Source organism: Mesoplodon bidens, assembly GCF_964165515.1.
Source record: "Mesoplodon bidens genome assembly, chromosome: 2".
Taxonomy (NCBI): Eukaryota; Metazoa; Chordata; class Mammalia; order Artiodactyla; family Ziphiidae; genus Mesoplodon; species Mesoplodon bidens.
Window position 1 is genome coordinate 177,417,820 of NC_138177.1, and position 18,899 is coordinate 177,436,718.

At 45.6% G+C, this 18,899-nt stretch overlaps 1 protein-coding gene across 4 annotated transcripts in view; it reads right to left on the reverse strand.

Annotated features, from left to right (window-relative positions):
- The window catches only part of VPS13D (vacuolar protein sorting 13 homolog D), a 246,601-nt gene that overhangs the window by 49,136 nt on the left and 178,566 nt on the right, over positions 1-18,899 (reverse strand). For all 4 annotated transcript variants that reach the window (XM_081226396.1, XM_081226395.1, XM_081226398.1 and 1 more), the window contains 2 exons: positions 5,178-5,310; positions 1,721-1,916 (listed from right to left, as the gene is read on the reverse strand). In XM_081226396.1, coding sequence (XP_081082522.1) covers positions 1,721-1,916; positions 5,178-5,310 — 329 coding nt within the window. The remainder of the gene's footprint in view (positions 1-1,720; positions 1,917-5,177; positions 5,311-18,899) is intronic.

An 18,899-nucleotide genomic window follows, 5' to 3' on the forward strand; every position in this document is an offset into this window, starting at 1 on the left:
CGCCCTAAAAAATATGCAAAACTTTATCAAGATTTCCAGACTGACAGTGTACAAAATGCAAGTGATTTCTTTCTGGTCAACGTCATTCGAGTTTACAGCGCAAAATAATAATATTTCTCAATTTAACACATATACCTCAGACCCTTTTGGAAACAACTCACTCAGTCCCTTGACCACTCTTGGATTTTAAGGATGAGGATGGATCTTCTGGAATTCTTAGGGGCCTTCCGCTTTACTCATGCTTCATTAGGTCTTACTGTCCTAACAAAATACCTGCGGCAGACTTCTTGGGCTTTGAGCAGACATGGAAAAACTAACTGGAAATACTTTTGAAGGCTCCCTCCTGCCCCTCTTCCCAACTCCATAAATGCTTCAAAATATACTCAAGGATTATTTCAGCTCTGTGTCTGAGAAGAGGATGTAAAATTAACTAAAGTAAACTCTACAGATCCTTTTTTAAAAAAGCAGCTGCTTCCAGATGGAAGACATTCTGGCAGAACATATTACGTGGTCCCAGTCTACAATCTTAAGCATTTCCCCTAGTGCAGTAATGTGTCATCAGTAAGGTTTCCTGGTGACAGAAAATGGATTCATTTTAATTGGGGACGATTTCACTTCAAATCCTACTTGAGGGAGAGATAGGGTGTGGACATGGCCCAGGCCCTAGGCGTTCTAAAAGGGGACACTGATTCACTCAGGGAATATCCATTAACCAGGCAGCAGCGAAATCCTTCTGGGCTTAAGTGGAGTCCAGCTTGGCTGGGAACTGTAACATTCATTATACCCTTTGTTGATAAGATCCCCAATTAGTCACTCTGAAAAAGGGAGGCTAAAATAGGCCACTAACACAAACAGCGAAGTTAAAGTTGTTGGATTCTATGAGATTTGGAGCCATATGGGCTGCCACTGATTTCCTGTCTCAGCTGGTATCAAGGCAAGACAACATCCCACAGAAGAACTGCCAACTTCCTTGGGGAGTTTCTTTATGAGGTTGGGGAACTGGCTGGCACTTTCAAGTGGAAGGAGAGCTAAGAAGGGACAGACCCATGTGGTGAACCGCAGTTGCAGGGGTTCTCAAACCACGCCATGGGGCCTCGGAGCAAGACACAGCCTATGGCCTGAGAGTATTCTCTCTCTTTTTTTTTTTTTTTTTTTGCAGTACGCGGGCCTCTCACTGTCGTGGCCTCTCCCGTTGCGGAGCACAGGCTCCGGACACGCAGGCCCAGCGGACATGGCTCACGGGCCCAGCCGCTCCATGGCACGTGAGATCCTCCCGGACCAGGGCACAAACCCGCGTCCCCTACATCGGCAGGCGGACTCCCAACCACTGTGCCACCAGGGAAGCCCCTGAGAGTATTCTTAATGGGCATGTAGGGGTCTAGTCCGTTTGGTGAACAGGGGACGTGTGTAAGGATCCAATCGTATTTCTGACTCCTCTAATGAAAAAAAACATCACACACACACACACACATATCCAGTACATGTAGATATAGATACAGATATAAATATAGATCTGGAAAAACTCATGCCGGATTTTTGTGCCTCATTTTCATGCCTCTATATTAGGCAGGTCAGAAATGTTAGTTACACGTATACAAATGTTTAAAAATCACATCATTAAGGCAGAAAAAGTATAGGATTCAACACATCAGTATGGCTCAGGAAAGGCAGCAGACTCAGGCTGGAAACTGCACGAGCCACGCCTCCGACCACCACTGACCTGGGGCCACTAAGTGTGGCTGTGTCTCTCACCGCCTGGGCTGTTTCTGATGCAAAGTCCAGGGCGCCTGCCACTGGCTTGGTTACAGTGCCAACAAGCCCCTTCCCAAGGCCAGATATGAAACCGCTGACACCCCCTTCTGTTTTCACGCCTTCCACCGTTGAGGTGATGACACTGGTCAGTCCACCAATGATACCTATAGCAGAAAAGACAAGGGCTCTTGCAAGCTGGCCAAGGACAAAAGCAAAAGCATTTAAAGACAAACCCCCCAATTCCACGCACCTGGCAAGGGAAACTCAGGGGCATAATGTCAGTCTCTTGATAGGCCACAGGCAGGCCAACTCAAGATGGGGAGGCGGCAGACTTGCCTGCCGAGTTTAGAGTCAGAGAACATACGTTACGTATTGGTCAGAAGTAAAGCGCGTTTCACGTTTAAAAGAATCAAAGAAAAGCTAAGAGGTTAACAGTGGCGACTTTTTAATTCCAGAGCTTGAATAGCATATGGGCAATCAGGAGAGGGTGCAGACGCAGGATTAAATCGACAGACTAGCAAACAGGGCCCTTGGGGAAAGTTGGCATCCCATAAAACATAAGGTGGAGAGATGACTAAATATAAATGCTCAGTTTTCAAAGAATACTGTGTGACTGGCAAACACCACCAAAGGTCTGAAATGGGGTAAAGCTACTGCACACTTTGCTGAAACAGGTGCAGGCGATCAGAGTAAAGGGTGAAGCCTTGATGAAGGGCACCCCCAAAGCTGCCAAAGTCAGCAGGGATCCTCAAGGCAGCCCGTTCAAAAGACCAACCTAAGTCAAAAAGACATTCCCAACACTTTGAAAGTTGACAACAGTGACCTTAAAGAGCCTCAGAAGTGGCCAGAAGTTGGCAAAGGCTGGAGAGGACACAGGCATTGCAGGGAAGAAGCACTTCCAGGATTTGTGCCAGGGACACTCACAGGGTGTTTACCCTTTGACAGTGGGGGTATGAGGACTCTCTAGACGCTTCAGCTCTAGTGAGACAGATTGGTAAAGGAAATTCCCTGGGTGAGAATGTACTAACAATTCACAACATTTCTTTTGCATCCTGGGTCCATTTGCTCCAGCGAGGCAATATGCCTTTCCCAAACTTTTTTTTTTTTTGCGGTACACGGGCCTCTCACTGTTGTGGCCTCTCCCGTTGCGGAGCACAGGCTCCGGACGCTCAGGCCCAGCGGCCATGGCTCACGGGCCCAGCCGCTCCACGGCATGTGGGATCTTCCCCGACCGGGGCACGATCCGGTGTCCCCTGCATCGGCAGGCAGATTCTTAACCACTGCGCCACCAGGGAAGCCCTGCCTTTCCCAAACTTTTGAACAAAGCTCATGACAGAGACAGAACATTACTAAACCTGAGTCAAGCAGGGCCTACAGGGAGAACGGAGCATGACTCCCAGTTTTTAAACCAAGGAGATTCAATTGCTTCTGGTTCTTGTTATCTTTTAAGGGTTTTTTTTCATCCTGAAGGAAGGATCTCTCTCTAGGATACTGCTTTCATATATCTTAGAGCTTAATGGGTCCTCCTTGGATGAGGCCACTGGTTCTTGGTCTTAGAATGGCCTAACTGGCTCCTGGAGGTGTTGTACATATTATCTGAAGGATCCTTGGTTGGAAGGGATTTTACAACCTTGAGCCAATCACTCATTTTCTTGGCACACTGGTATGTCCATCTAAAAAGTGAGGACAGCCATGCTTTCTCTCTGTATCACAAGGATGCTGGACAGATAAAGCCAAGTACACATAGCAGAGCACTTTATACTCATTAAAAAAAAAAACAGGGCTTCCCTGGTGGCGCAGTGGTTGAGAGTCCGCCTGCCTGTGCAGGGGGCACGGGTTCGTGCCCCAGTCTGGGAGGATCCCACGTGCCGCGGAGCGGCTGGGCCCGTGAGCCACGGCCGCTGAGCCTGCGCGTCCGGAGCCTGTGCTCCGCAACGGGAGAGGCCACAACAGTGAGAGGCCCGCGTACCGCAAAAAAAATAAAAATAAAAAAATAAGGCTCTGGAGTTCTAACCATTACAGTCCCATTCCAAGCAGCAGAAAGAAGGAACGGGGATAGGACTTTCTTTAAAAAAAAAAAAAAAAACAGTCCTCCGAATTACAGTTACTAGAAAGAATGATTAAATCTTTAAACCCAAATGATTGCCCAACAATCAACTTTTAAAGTCCATAAGCAGATCAATTTCAGCCAAATTTTACTTCTGGCTTGATGTCTCCTTGGGGGCTGCTCGCTTTCCAGCTGGGCAGGCTGAGGAAAAGCAGAGGCATTTTGATCCAGTCCTCACCATTAGGAAACTTGATAAACAAAAACTAAGAAAAACATGATGTTCTATTATGTCTATTCCTTCTTTTTTCCTCCAAATGCAGACAATCAAGACTTGATTAACCTTGATATAACTTCTGATAGCTTCAGACTACTCCTAAGAATCTGGTACCAACAGTTCAGTTGACAACCACTTCTAAGCATGAGCTATACGCCAGGCATCACGTGAGGCTCTGCCCAAGTACAAACATGACGAGAGGCGGTCTTTATGCTCTCCCGGCCCTCGCAGCCCATCAGGAAAGCAAGACACACAGAGCTAGCTACATACACAACCCAGACTGCCTTGTGTGCTCGAATCGTCATCGATTCTAACTGCGGACGGTGGAGCTGGGCAAACGTCATCTGAGTTGGGACTTGCAGGTGGAGTAGGATTATGAGAGGCAAGGAAGTGAGGCAGAGAAGGGGAGGGCAGAAGAAACATGAGTGATCAAGGACTTGGAGGCACGTCTGGGGAGCAGGACATGGCTCTGGGTGGCTGAAATATAGTGTGGCTGGGGGACAGTGGAGGGAACAGCTGGCTGGCTTTACTTTCCTAGGGGCCTTCAACGGCATGCTGAGAAGTTGTTGATGCAACAAAAGGCAAATGAGTCAGACTGAAACATTAAAAACCAGAATTCAAACAAATTCAGAGACTTAACAGGCTCATGCCATCTCCGACATCTCTTGGGCACAAGGATTTATAACCCCTGTGAAGGTGCATTTATACAAGACTCAGCAACATCTGGGCCACAAACCTGGCAGCCAGTTTCACATTTTGCCTTCTCTGGAAGGAATAATCCGTAAGCAGAAGGCAAGTCTGGAAGCAGCAGTCCTATATTCTAAAAAGGAGTTCCGATCTTTACACCTTAGGACCCTTCGGGGACAGAAGCCAGAGAACAGGAAGGAACTGCAGTGTGGCACAACATTTTGAAAATGAATGAAGAGTTCTCACGGGCTGTAACATTTCAACCCAGGGAGGACAGAACAAGAGAGCCTGGAGGGCTTTCCGACACACCCAGGTACCAAGCTAGGGGTTCCTCTTGCGATTGGATGGGCAAGAGGCACCTCTGAAAAACTGGGGCAGAAGAGCCGCTCTTCTGCGGCCGGATATCCCGTGACTCACCGTGAGCCAGGCCGTGGATGCCAGCTACAAGGTGTTCGCCGCTCGTGGCCGCGTGGTATCTGATGTACTCCCGCTCCGACTGATGGCGATTGTCCATCGTCTTCCCTAAGCCATCGGACAGCGTCCCCGCAAACTGGAATGAACACAGAACAGAAGGAAAAGACTCTTTACTGTTTTAATTATTTTAAATAAATACCTTCCCTTGCTCTTAGCCGGGAGTCAGTAAATACTGAATGAGAGAGAGATTCATTGCTGAATTACATACACTGTGTGTCCCGCAAGAGTGGTTTTCAAGCACTGGACGCAAAACGAATTGTGGGACGTTTACACAGGTGGACACAAGGCTTGCAAACAACTACTAAAAGTCCATAAGGACATTTACCTTTCACAGTCCTATTGCAAACTTACTGAAAAATTAAAGGTATAACAAAATGGCCTTGGGGAGGAGAGGTGAGCTTTGGGATTCTACAACGGTTAAGGACAGAGGCCCTTTGCCTTAAGAATTAGTGGGATTCAAAATAGAAATGTGGCCAACGGTTGCTTCAGGATTTGGCATCCACATTTTGAGATGCCTTTTCTTTCACTTATTCAACAGTTACCAAGTGCCTAGGTGCCCAGCTCCATTCGTCAAAAGAAAAACAAAGTCTACGGAAAGGTTAACAGGTTAGGTTACCTTTCATACAAAGTGGCAGACTTGAACCCATGACTTCAAATGCAAAATCCTCCCCCACCAATCAGAGAGAGATTTTATTTATCCTGGCATACTTTAACCAGAGAAGCTGTCTCATCCATCAAAGCTGGATAAAAAGGACATAAAACTCTGTTTTGTCACAAGACAATTTGAAAAGGTTTAAAGTGACAGTTAATAAACCACAGGGTACTTATCCTCATCATTCAGACATAAAAAGGGAAGGATATCACATATGTAATTAACCTTCTCGAGAAGCATCTACCAAAACAAGTGGTTTAAGTGCCAATGACCCAGCACTAACCTTTTAGAAAACTCACAGGAATGTTATTTAGATACAAAGCTCAGAGGAAAGACTCGAGGCAAACAGCCTGCCGTGAGGACCCACGACACTGGCAGCCTGGCCATCACAGGCTATTTCATTCTGCTCTGGCAAGGAGGGGCACACAGATCTGCCCTGAAAGCCATCAGTCCTGAGGCTTCTGACACGAGCAACGAGGGGAGGTGAGTTCTGGGCACAGAAGAGAGACTAGGGGAAGAAACAGCAGTTCCATGTAAAGCAACGGTTCCTGGAGCAAGACTTGGGAGCTCTCATTCCTTTCCCTCTGACCAAAAGCCTTTATAATCTCGGGCAGTGATCACGGACCTTTCTGGAGATGCAATCCTTATCATTACTTGCTTTTTTGCCTAACCTTCCCTGTCACTCCCTGTTTAATTAGAGAGCTGAAGTTAATGAAAAGTGATTTTATAGTTTCCTTTAGGATGGAGACACCATGGGATTCTGTATTAAGTGGGGGATCCCACTTGAGAGCCCCTGCGGGCCACGAGCTCAGGAATCTGGCCAAACCAGACTCTAGTCTCAACCATTCTGGTGGCCACGTGACCCTGAGCCAGGTGCCTGACCACAGCACCTCCCTCTCGGCATCTGGAGAATGGAGATAGTCCTGACACTGTCATGTGGCTGAAAGAATCAGTGACAGCGGCTCAGGGTAGGAATCTAGTTAGCATTCTTACTGTTATTATTAGTCAGCTACTAGTCCAAGGAGGAACATCCGGCACCATTTGAAGAAAGCCTTTCAAAGGTTTAGATTTATGGTCATTTGCACTAGGCTTTAACATAAAAGAAACAAAACAAAACAAAAAACCCTCTCTTCCCAGCAGATAAACACCAGCCTCCAAAGTGAATTTTTGGAGTGGCACCATTTATAAAATTAGAGTGTTGGACTTGGTGGTTTCCAAAATCCCTTCCAGCTCTGACAGTTTGTGATCTATGATCCAAGTTAGAATGTCTTTATTAAGCCCTTACTCTGGGCCCAGCACAGATTTAGGTACTGCTGAGGATACAAATGAATAGCAGCCTTGGGCCTATTCTCAAAAATGACAGTCTCGTTAGGAAGATAACAATTCCATACACGAAACAGCTACAACAAGAACCTGGAACACAAAGTGCACACGCACTTGGGAATCAAGTGAAGAGAAAAAAATGTGACCCTCGTTTTGGAAAGAGTTCCTGCTATGTTCTGGAATTATGGAGGCTGCCAGTGGTCCTCATTTAGGGTGTGGACAAAAATGCCTCTCCCTGATATCGCAGAAAAGGTGAGAGGGCGGTTCAACTCTTACCTTCCTGGAGAAGAGAGATCTCCCTGGAAGGGATATTAAATTAACGTCCTGTTTACCTGGCAGCCGACTAGGAAGAAGTTAAAAACCTCATAATACTTTTTCTCCCTAAGAGAATATGGGGGAATAATCCAGGCAAACTGCCCAGTACCAACCCCCTTCCTATAACTGACCCTCGTCCATCAGTAAAACAAGTTTAATATCCAAGGTCTATGAGGGAGCCTATGACGAAGCTTAACTGCCAGTTGATTCTGTTGCAGCAGCCCTGGCATCCCAGCACCAACAGGTCTTGGGTGTTTTCTGTACGAAAACACCATATTGACCTCAGGAGGATGGGATAAGATGACCTAAGAGATCACTTGTCCCTCTAAATGCTGGATTCTTCCATGTGCTTCTCAGGGGCCTCACCACTGCCGTGGAAAGGTACCCACACCTACTCCGCTTACTCTAGGGATTCCATTTGAATTACCACCTATCTATTAAAATATTACTGTGTAAGCCAACTGGGCTTGTCCTTTGTCACTTGTGAGTGGAAGTAAAGGGTACAAAGATATTGTATTAACAGGAAATGACTACAAAAGTCTTCACCCCTAGAAATGTGACGTTGAGAACTCAGAAAACTTGCAATGATGTAGAAAATCCATGATCCGACCAAACCCGTCCTGATGAGAAGTTAATAAGATTTTACAGGGAGAGACATTTTATAGGAACTAAACCGAAGCCAGCCAGATGAAGGGTCAGAGGCTGGGCTTCAGGCCAGTCCACTGGGCTTCTGAGTATTGACTCCAGGGCACCACAGAGCTTGTGGCCTTCTCTCACTGTGGGAGCACTTAGTCATCCTTAATCCCATCTCTCATTCCCCACCTCAGTGGGAAAGTAAATCACACCCCGAATCTTATTTCTCCCTCAAATGGTGAGAACACATGGGCTGTAGAGGGAGGTGATTCCAGTAAGCACTCTTTATGGGTGCCCTCTGGAACTGGTCTTCCCTGAGGCTGGAAGTGTTGTTTCACACATGTCCTTGACTTTGAAAATGATCATCCAAACAGAGCAGAGATTCCCATGAGAGCTACAGCGTCCCGTGGGAGTCGCTGGGGCAGGACATCCTTCACCACCCGCCCCAGTTCTGCCTCTGCATTTTAAAAAGAAAAGCCATATGCATTGAAAATCGAACTCAGGCTGAGACTCTTTCATAGCAGATGCTCCAAAGGGGAAATGAAGCCTGGGGGCAGATACTCAAACAAAGGAAAACCAATCCCAGAGGCACTGGAGGGAAAGCTGAAAATCATCAGGATACAGGCAAGTCCAGTCCAGCTCTGCACCCAGTCAAACATGTACGGAACCCTACTGCGCCCCAGGCTTGTGAAGGAGAAGCGTAAATCACAAGTGCTTTCTGCCTCTCTCCTCCAGGAAGATAGGGAAGTGGCATAAGGGAAAGACATTCACACGTGAGTTTGAATTCTGACTGTGACATTTAATAGCGGTGAGATCATGGACAAGTAACTTCGCCTCTGTGAGCCTCTGCTTCCCCATCTTCAAATGGGAATAAGAATAGCCATCTACAAGGATGCCATAAGGATTAGATACAATGTGCGAAGCACTTAGAACAGAGCCTAATACACGAAGCACTCAAGAAAAACAGTACTGAGTTATCCAAACTTCAATTTCTTCATATGCAAAATGGGTACAATCGGATTCTGCAGGGTTGTTGTGAGGATTAAATGAGACAGTGAGCACATAAAGCATCTGGCAGGTGTGTCCCCGGCACAGCGGAAGCTGTCGGGGAGGGAAGCACCAGAGCAGGCGGCATGAGCTAGCAACTGGAGGGTGATCTGTAGATAACTCGTAACTCCACTCAGTGTAGGCTACACCTCAACACCAGAAGGAGCAGTTACAGGGACTTAGGTCAATAGAGCTCACTTGGTAGCCATTTCAAGTCCACAAAAAACTTAAGGCTGCAAGTGAATACTGTCCTAGCTAAAATGAAAGGTTCTGAAGGAACAGGATGTCCTTCAGAAAACCTGTATTACCCTTGCAGAAACAACAGTGATTTCCCCCCTTGTTTCACTGAAGGACGCTCTAGCACATGCCACACTTGTGAATTCTGGCCACAGCCAGAAGTCATTAATTTCTATAAAGCCATATTTTCGGCAAGGGGGTAAAAATCCCAGAAGTACTTCAAGATGCCCATTCTACTGCGTAGCTGACACACACTACGTGTCAGTACCCCACCTTCCAAAAATAACCCCACTGTCTACAGAAATGGAGCCACTACAAATTAGCCTGGGTTTGGGGCCGGGCTCGGAACAGCTGATTTTATAAAACTGAAATCCAAGTAGATGCTGGAATGATGCAAGAGAAGAAGATTTACACTGTGTCCCTCTGTTTCGTCCTATCAGTTTTCCTGACCCTTTTAGGAGATTCAGCAAGCATGGGATGCCAAAGATATTTGGCCAGTGTAACAGAAGCCCGGGCTTGAATTTCTCCCCCCCGCTCTGGGGCTCTTCTTTCACAGTTCTTTACCTAATGGAAATTTCCTCTTTAGTATCCTTGCTCCACTGAGTTATTGCCGATGACAGCATCTTCCTTGTCATCAGGACCGATGTGACCCACGCAGAACAGGAAAAGGTAGAGAAGTATTAGGAGTTCGTGTGTGAGGGAGAGTCCTTCTTCCAGTGTAAGGCTGTACGGCTGCAGGTCTCAGAGCCGCCACGGCCTGCAACAAGCTATGCTAGAACGTGGAAACCCAGAACCCCAGCTATGTGGTGCCAGAAGGATGGGTGGCGTGAACTCTGGGGGTGCTGCCATGACACAGTCAAAAGGCAGGGGCAAAGGAGTCAAGTCCTTACTGTGCACGCTGTGCAAGCTGGTGAAAGCTGCTTAACTTCCTGGAACCTCAGTTTGGTTCTGAAAAAAACAGTCTAAAGGGCTGCTTTGAAGGGTTAAGGAGATAATGCAAAATGCCTGGCACACAGGAGGTCATCAATTTTTACAAGTTTCTTACAAGCAGTCTGGAGGCTTAAACTGCAGAGTTGTTTTTTTGTGTTTTTTTTTTGCGGTACGCAGGCCTCTCACTGCTGTGGCCTCTCCCGTTGCGGAGCACAGGCTCCGGACGCGCAGGCTCAGCGGCCGTGGCTCACGGGCCCAGCCGCTCCGCGTCATGTGGGATCCTCCCGGACCAGGGCACGAACCCGCGTCCCCTGCATCGGCAGGCGGACTCCCAACCACTGCGCCACCAGGGAAGCCCTGCAGAGTTGTTTTTGACTCTGCCAGAATACTAGTAGGAAAACCTCCTTTAAGTCATGTAAGACCTAAGTCGCTTCAAAACTAAGGTCTTCACCACTTCACTCATATTGCTAAAACAGCCACATTTAAAAATGATTCTTGGAGTATGAGTTTTGCCTTAACATTGAAAAACCCTTTTGTGATACTTGTGAACAGAGCAGAGTTAAAGGAGAATGTGATCCAACAAGTAGTGGGTATCTGTCACCAACACAAGGCAAACCAAACATCTAGTCCTCACTCGGCCAAATGGTGGAGGGGGCAGGCTGGGACTGGGGACCGGCATTAAAAAAAAAAAGGCATGGAACAAGTTGAGGTTTGGCAAGAAAGAGGCATTTCTGGACCCCAGATCTCTATCCACTAGAAGTGGGGCAGGTTTGTCTTTTTTCAGTTCTACTTGGTTATGATTATATATTATAGCCCTTAAGGCAAAAAGAGAAAGGGGAAGGAATCCAGAAAAGAGACCCTGAATAAGAATAATAAAGACATTTTAAAGCTAGGATTGGCATTCTATTCCAGCTAACATGCCTAAACCAATGACCTTGGGGTTTTTTTGGTGGGGGGGGCAGAGAGCTCTGGAGATCTAAAAGCCCTCCTACCCTAACACATACACCATGTTGCTATTTCATGGGTAAACACTTATCAGGCAAACAGACACTCCTTTTCAGTTAAGAAACAAAGTTATCCCAAACCACCCAGAATTATCTCAGCACACAAGGTCTGAACATAAAAGCAACAAAGTCAGACCTCAAGACTGGCCTGGTTCTTAACTAGCCCAAGACACACGCCTGCTGAATTGGCAAGTCTCTCTTGATCTTCCTGACCCAGTTGTGAACTCAGATGTTGTTTCAGATTAATCTAGAAGCTCAGAGTGGATTGAAGCACTCTCATAATAGGATTTTGCTTTTCCTTTAAAAAGGACTGGTAGAGTTTGCTAGAAGGCTAAAGCACAGAAATAAGCAGAATATCCACGGGTAGCATCAGGAAGACTGATTTTCAACAACAGACGAGTATGTCTGTCAAGTCCAATTTTCCCTTTTTTTCTACATCAATTATAAAGGATCATGTGGGCAAGATGCATCTCTAAACCCAGCTGTGGATGGGACGGTGTCCCAGCTTTAGCTCTGTATCAGCCAGGCCTCGTCGTAGGCTTCCCCCAAGCAGGGGTAGGGGATCGTGCTGAGGAGCCAGGCACCCACTTAGTTACCGCTGAAAACCCCTTGAAGCACACGGAGGGAAGCCAGAAGTGGGTTTCCCTACAATTACTGCTAGTCAAGGGGGATTGTCACCCCTTGAGGCCTCCATCTGCCATGCCAACAAGGTCTTCAATATGCATAAACGGCCCGCACCTCAGTACTGAACCGAGAGACAGACTGAGATGTGGGAAAAATCTCTCCGAGGTGGTCACACCATAATGCCTGATTTGGCAGATAAATTATTTCAACACTAGGAAAGCACACAGGCTTTGGGTAGCAAGGATCCGAACTCTGTCACTGCTCCCAACTCTGTCACTAGTGTCAGTGGGATGAACATGAGCAAAACACACACTCTCCTTAGGGATCAGTGTCTTCATCTGTAAAACAGGGAGGATGCTATCCACGGAGTTGCTGGGTTAATCCAAAGAGACCTTAGTTTTAAAAGTACTTGGGGAAAAAACACAAAGCAATGTGTAAAGGCCAAGGGTTATTACTGCAAATCTTATTCTTTCTTCTAATGCGTGCTCCACTCCCCGTTCCTCCCCAACTGTACCCTGCATGTCTCATCCTGTAATATAGGAGTCACCTTATACCATTCAGGAACAAAGGAAAGCATAAAGAAGTCAATTATAAATAGACTAGACTCTCAAAATGCAGAAATTCAGAAACAGAACATTTCACAATAGAAAAGAAGCTCGAGCTTATCTCACTCCCAGTCACAAGGACTTCATTCTTGTAATGTACTTTGTATTTCAAATGAATAGATATATTCTCTTTAATACCAAAGGCTTGGGAAGAAAGAAGAAGGGTGACATCATAGAGGACAATCACAGATGCTAGGCACCAGTATAAGCTGAGCTTCTTACTGAAAAAGTCAGGTGTGTTTCAAGGGTTTGAAATATCATGATGAGATTTTTTTTTTAGAAAGAAATCTGTACCCAACCGGTTTCTCCAAATAAGTGAAGTTTTAAGTGAGTATGAGCAGAATGGGTAAAGGAGAGCTTCCAATTGCTGAAGACCATAGCGTAACTTTTAGAATTGTAAACACAGGCCAACAATGTTTACTGCGTATCAGGCATTGTCCTAAGGATGTGGCATCTGTGAAATCATTTATTAGTTTAATCCTCACAACAACCCTATGAAGTGGACTCTATTATTATGTAGTTGTACAGAGGAAACTGGAAAGGCCATGGGTGGGGGATGAGTGAAATAGGATAGGGAAATTAGGAGGTACAGGCTTCCAGTTACAAAATAAATGAGTCACGGGAATAAAATGTACAGCTTGGGGAATATAGTCAATGATAATGTAATATCTTTGTGTGCTGACAGATGATAACTAGACTTGAATGTGAGCATTTTGAAATACACAGGAATATCAAATCCTTATGTTGTGTACCAGGAACTGTAAGTCAGTTGCACTTCAACAAACAAACAAACTTATAGGAAAAGAGATAGGACTTGTGGTTAGCAGAGGCAGAGGTGGGGAGAGGAGGAAGTGGACAAAGGTGGTAAAAAGGTACAAGCTTGCAGTTATAAAACACGTTAAGTACTAGCGATGTAATGTACAACATGATTAATATATTTAGCACGGTTGTGTGTTATATATGGAAGTTGAGAGTAAATCCTAAGAGTTCTCATCACAAGGAAAAAACATTTTTCCTTTCTTTTCTTCTGTATCTCTATGAGATGATGGATGTTCACTAAATTTACTTGGAAACTATTTCATGATGTATGTCACATTTAAGTCAAATCACTAACCTGTACACCTTAAATGTTTACAGTGCTGTATGTCAATTATATCTCAATAAAACTAGAAGGAAAAAAAAAAAGAAACTGGAAAGACCACGATCATCTCCAACAATAGCCTGCTAAGCCGCTAAGTATCCACATATATTTGATACTGGATAATCTATGGAGAGAACCCAACTGTGATTTTTGTTATTGTCTCCAAGGAAAATTTCTTCCTGAATGCCAGTGAAAATCTTATAGAGACACCAGGTAGACATCTTTCCTTTCCCAAGCAGTGGTGGCGACAAAGGAAGGAAGCTGACAGAAGTGTAAAAGTTTCCAAAACGTGACATGCAAATCCCTGGATAAGAAAGAGGGTCAGGCTCCAGTCCCCTCTCCTGATGAGTACCCCAACTCAGACACCCCACCCCTTTCCATCACCCACACTGTGCCCTAGGGCATGCGGCCTAAAATCCATCCCCCGCTCTCCACAAAGCTCTCACCCTCACATCTGCCAACAGGCCCCAGATAAAGAGGAGGTTCTGTGGATGCCCACCGCGTGGACCACATTACACCACGTCAGGTCACCGTGCTCGTGCACCATTTGCAGCTGGGGAGAAAGACGGAAGCCACGCTGGGTGGGGACTGGGACCAGTGACTGCAAGAGTCCCTGCCTGTGAAGAGGCCTGCTCTTCCTCCCCGCTTCTCACAGAAGGATCTGCTGAAGCAGGTGGAGCACCGAAGCGAAGAGATTTACTCCGTCAGAGCTGACGTGGTCAAGCAAATCTAGCTGCAGAGAGGCTGTCGCTCTGGCACGGGCTGCCATGTGTGTCAGTAACTGAAATGTGGAGACACACATACAAGGGGATGGGCGATGGGGGAGGGAAAGCTAAGAGGGCTGCGGGGAGAGAGTCAGCAAAGCCCAACTGTGCTCCTAGCGGGGTAAGAAGGGCTCCTCCAGCTCGGGCTTCCCTCCCCTCCTCCACCTCTGCTGCTGCGCTGTTCCTCCCCAAGCCCACCTCCCCCAATGTGAGAGGAATACAGTGTTCACAGTGGACACCAAGGTGCTGATTCTTCCTACTAACTGCACTGCATGGGGGTGGATGGGATGCAGCTAGAGATACAAGGGCCACCTCTTCACGTGTCAGGGAGGTTGTTCAGCCCCAAGTGTGACGGATGCGAGAGGGAGAAGACAGCAGGCGGGGAACTGGGCTTCAGCACCTGGGAGAGCAAGGGAAGGTGAGCCTCTCCTGGGGGGTGGGGCTGTGAATGGAGGCAGCTCAGCGCCAAGGCACTCGAGTCCTAGCTCATTTCTCCTGAGACCTGGCTTGATCCCAGGCTCAAAGAAAGGCCACAGGAAGGTTCTTTTAAAAACAGACTCAAAGGCTCCCACCCTTCAGAAGGACTAAAATTTAAAAACTGCAGCTCGGCTCCTCAGAATCCTCTGGTATTTGCCTGGGATTGTCCCCTGGATTCCTTAGTGGCCTTTTAGTAGGCGTTCCTAACTTTAATATCCTTCAACCCCACAAAAGATGACCTGGGAGAGGGCTTCCCTGGTGGCGCAGTGGTTGAGAGTCCGCCTGCCGATGCAGGGGACGCGGGTTCGTGCCCCGGTCCGGGAAGATCCCACATGCCGCAGAGCGGCTGGGCCCGTGAGCCATGGCCGCTGAGCCTGCGCGTCCGGAGCCTGTGCTCCGCAACGGGAGAGGCCACAACAGTGAGAGGCCTGCGTACCATAAAAAAAAAAAAAAAAAAAAAAAGATGACCTGAGAGAGAACATTCAGAATTTACACCCATCTACTTCCTGCAGATCTGGTGTTTTAAAATCCTGCTGAATTAGGCATTCCCAGGTTAACAGATTTCAGGTCTAAAAAACAAGTCCTGGAATGAGGAAGAAAACACAATCCACTTAACTCAAAAGCTGCCCTTTCAAAGTGACTTAATGGACCTATTCTGATGTCTTGTGTTGCTTTTAAAAGAAAACCTTCAATTACTAGAAAGATAGAAAAATAGGGGCTCTGGTTCACTGTACTTTCAACCTAGAAGAAAGCTAATTAACCCTTGTTTGTAAAAAAGATTCACCCATTTTCTTGCCGAAACAGAACTGATTCTTTAGGATGAAGTTTCCTTAAGGATCTCTTATAATTTCAGGAGTTAAGGCTGATATAGTCTCTACCCCCCCCACACATTCCCGTCCATTGAGCATCCTTCCCCACGATTCTTCTCTTTAAGCATCAGGCTTACTGTACTTATCTGTACTGAAATAGAAGTCCCTCTGTAAAATTCTTGCTGTTATATACCCCTTACTGCAAATGAAAAGCTCAGAACACTAAGTTCTGCTGGGGAATGCACATGAGGGGAAATCAAAGCACTGGGCACTTGAAAGCAGAAGGATGAAGAAATATAAATCCTCTCCAGAGAAAAATCGTATCAGGCAGAGCCTCTAAAACATTTCTTACACAGCACCCAGCATTCCATAAAAACTACCAGACATGGAAGTCAAACAGAAGGACTGAAAACTAAGAAAAAAACCCAGACAAGATCACTTACTAGGGATCCGGGCATTAGAGTTATTAGACACAGAGTTTAAAATAGAATGATAGTCATGTTCAAAAAGATTTATAGAAGGATGGAGAATTTTAGCAGAGAACTCAAATTACGATGTTAATAGATGGATGAAACCAGGAGAGTAGACTGAGCACCAAACAGGATGAGTGAGCTAGAGAGGAAGTCAGCAGAAAATATCCGGATCAAAGCACGGAGAAAACAAGAGCGGAAGAGACTCACGGGACATGCTTTTAAAAGCCCAACGTCCATTCAATGGGAGTCACAGGAGGAAAGAGTGAGAAAGCGGCAGAAGTGCTATCTGAAGTGACACCAGCCAAAAATTTCCCCGAATCTCTACAAATTAAAGACATTGGACAAATCCTCAACAGGAGAACCATATCTAGGCACGTCATCATTAAAAACTGAAGACAAAGAGTCACAGGATAAAAGACATATCACCTTCAGAAGAGCAGCAATAATACTGGCAGCTGTTCCAACAGAAGTAATGGAGCATCACAAAACGGTATTATTCAAGGGCTGGAGGAAATCTGCCAATCCTGAATTCTAAATTCAGTAAAAATGTCTTTCAAAGAGACAGGTGAAATAAAGATGTTTCCGGGGGGGGGGCGGGAAGCATTAATGGAGGTAAAGTGTTATAAGGACCTTGTATTGTCTGAGAAGAAAAATAAAAAAGACACAAAGATGGGACAAATAAATATTCTATGACTCAGTAAGTTTGCTCCTCAGTATGTAATGGAGAGACTCTGCACATGTGCTCCAGGAAACATGAACAAGAATGTGAAAAGCAACCTTGTTCATGACAGCAAAACACTGGAACAGTCCAAATGTCTTAACAGTAAAGTCAATACATTGTGACACATCCATACAATGGAATACTATAGAGCCATGAAAATGAATGCACTATAGACACACGTATCAGCATGGATGGATCTCCAAAACGTAACGTCGAGTTAAAAAAGAAAAGTCACAAGAGGATATATTTAGTTTGATTTTGTATGTAAGTTCAAAACAGGCAAAGTTGTTTGGTGACACATACAAATATGATAAAACTACATACAGAAAAGACGTGATTAACACAAAATTTGGGACAGAGGAAATTACCTCAGGGTGTGAAGTGAAGGAAGGAAACGTGATCAGGGAGGCTTCAAAAGTACTAATATGTTCTATTCTATTAATATAATATTCTAGTTTAAGCTGAACGGTAGGTCCTGGTATTCATTTGATAGTTCTTTAAAGTATACATATACTATATGATACTCTTATGGATGACTCTTCCATAATTAAAAAAAAATTTTACGGAACTTGTTTTCTAAACATGCCACCAAAGGCAGAATTCACTTTTTAAAATAAAAATTAACTTCTTTAAAATTATACCTATATTTGAAATATCACCATATTCAAAGACATCAAAACCAGAATGTTTTCTCAATTTTGTCACTCAGGCAGGAAAGGTGAAAAAACAGAAAGAAACCACCTAAGGAAAAAAATAAAGGTAATTTGCACGGCTATTTATTAGACTCTTGTAGAAAACTTCTCATTGCCATGATGGAGACAAAAGCAGACTGCATAAAGGTCCTTTCTCCATTCAGCACCTTCCTTCCTCCACTAAAAGCAAGGAAAATCTTAAGAAATGAACCCCTCAGTAAAAGGACAAGAAGCTGACTAAAAAGAGGTGGAGGGCTTCCCTGGTGGCGCAGTGGTTGAGAATCTGCCTGCCAATGCAGGGGACACGGGTTCGAGCCCTGGTCTGGGAAGATCCCACATGCCACGGAGCAACTGGGCCCGTGAGCCACAACTACTGAGCCTGCACGTCTGGAGCCTGTGCTCCGCAACGAGAGCCCCGCGCACCGCGATGAAGAGTGGCCCCCGCTCGCCGCCAACTAGAGAAAGCCCTCACACAGAAACGAAGACCCAACACAGCCAATAATAAATAAATTAATTAATTAATTAATTAATTAAAAAAAAAAGAGGTGGAGAGGAATGAGGGCTTGCATATTAACATAATCGAGTCCACCACACGGACTTGAAACTCTTCAAACACGTGCTACAAGTTAACATCATATGACTTTAGTTTCACTTCTTAGTTTAGAGCTGAACTGTCCAATAAGGCAACCACATGACACAGGAGGCCACTGAGCACTTAAAATGTGATCAGTACGAGTTATGATATGGTATATGTATGAAATACATACTGGAATTCAAAGACTTAAGATGAAAAAAAGAATGTAAAACATCTCAATTATTTTTACATATTGATTACAAGTTGAAATGATAATATTTTGGATATAACAGGCTAAATAAAAATATTAAAAATAATTGCATCTGTTTCTTTTTACTTTTTTGTTTTGGTTTGGTTTTTTTGCGGTATGCGGGCCTCTCACTGTTGTGGCCTCTCCCGTTGCCGAGCACAGGCTCCGGACGCGCAGGCTCAGCGGCCATGGCTCACGGGCCCAGCCGCTCCGCAGCATGTGGGGTCTTCCCGGACCGGGGCACGAACCCGTGTCCCCTGCATTGGCAGGCGGACTCTCAACCACTGCGCCTCCAGGGAAGCCCTCTTTTTACTTTTTTAATGGGACTTCTAGAACAGCTTAAATTACAAGTGTGGCTCACATTATATTTCAATTGGAGAGTGCTGGTTTAGAC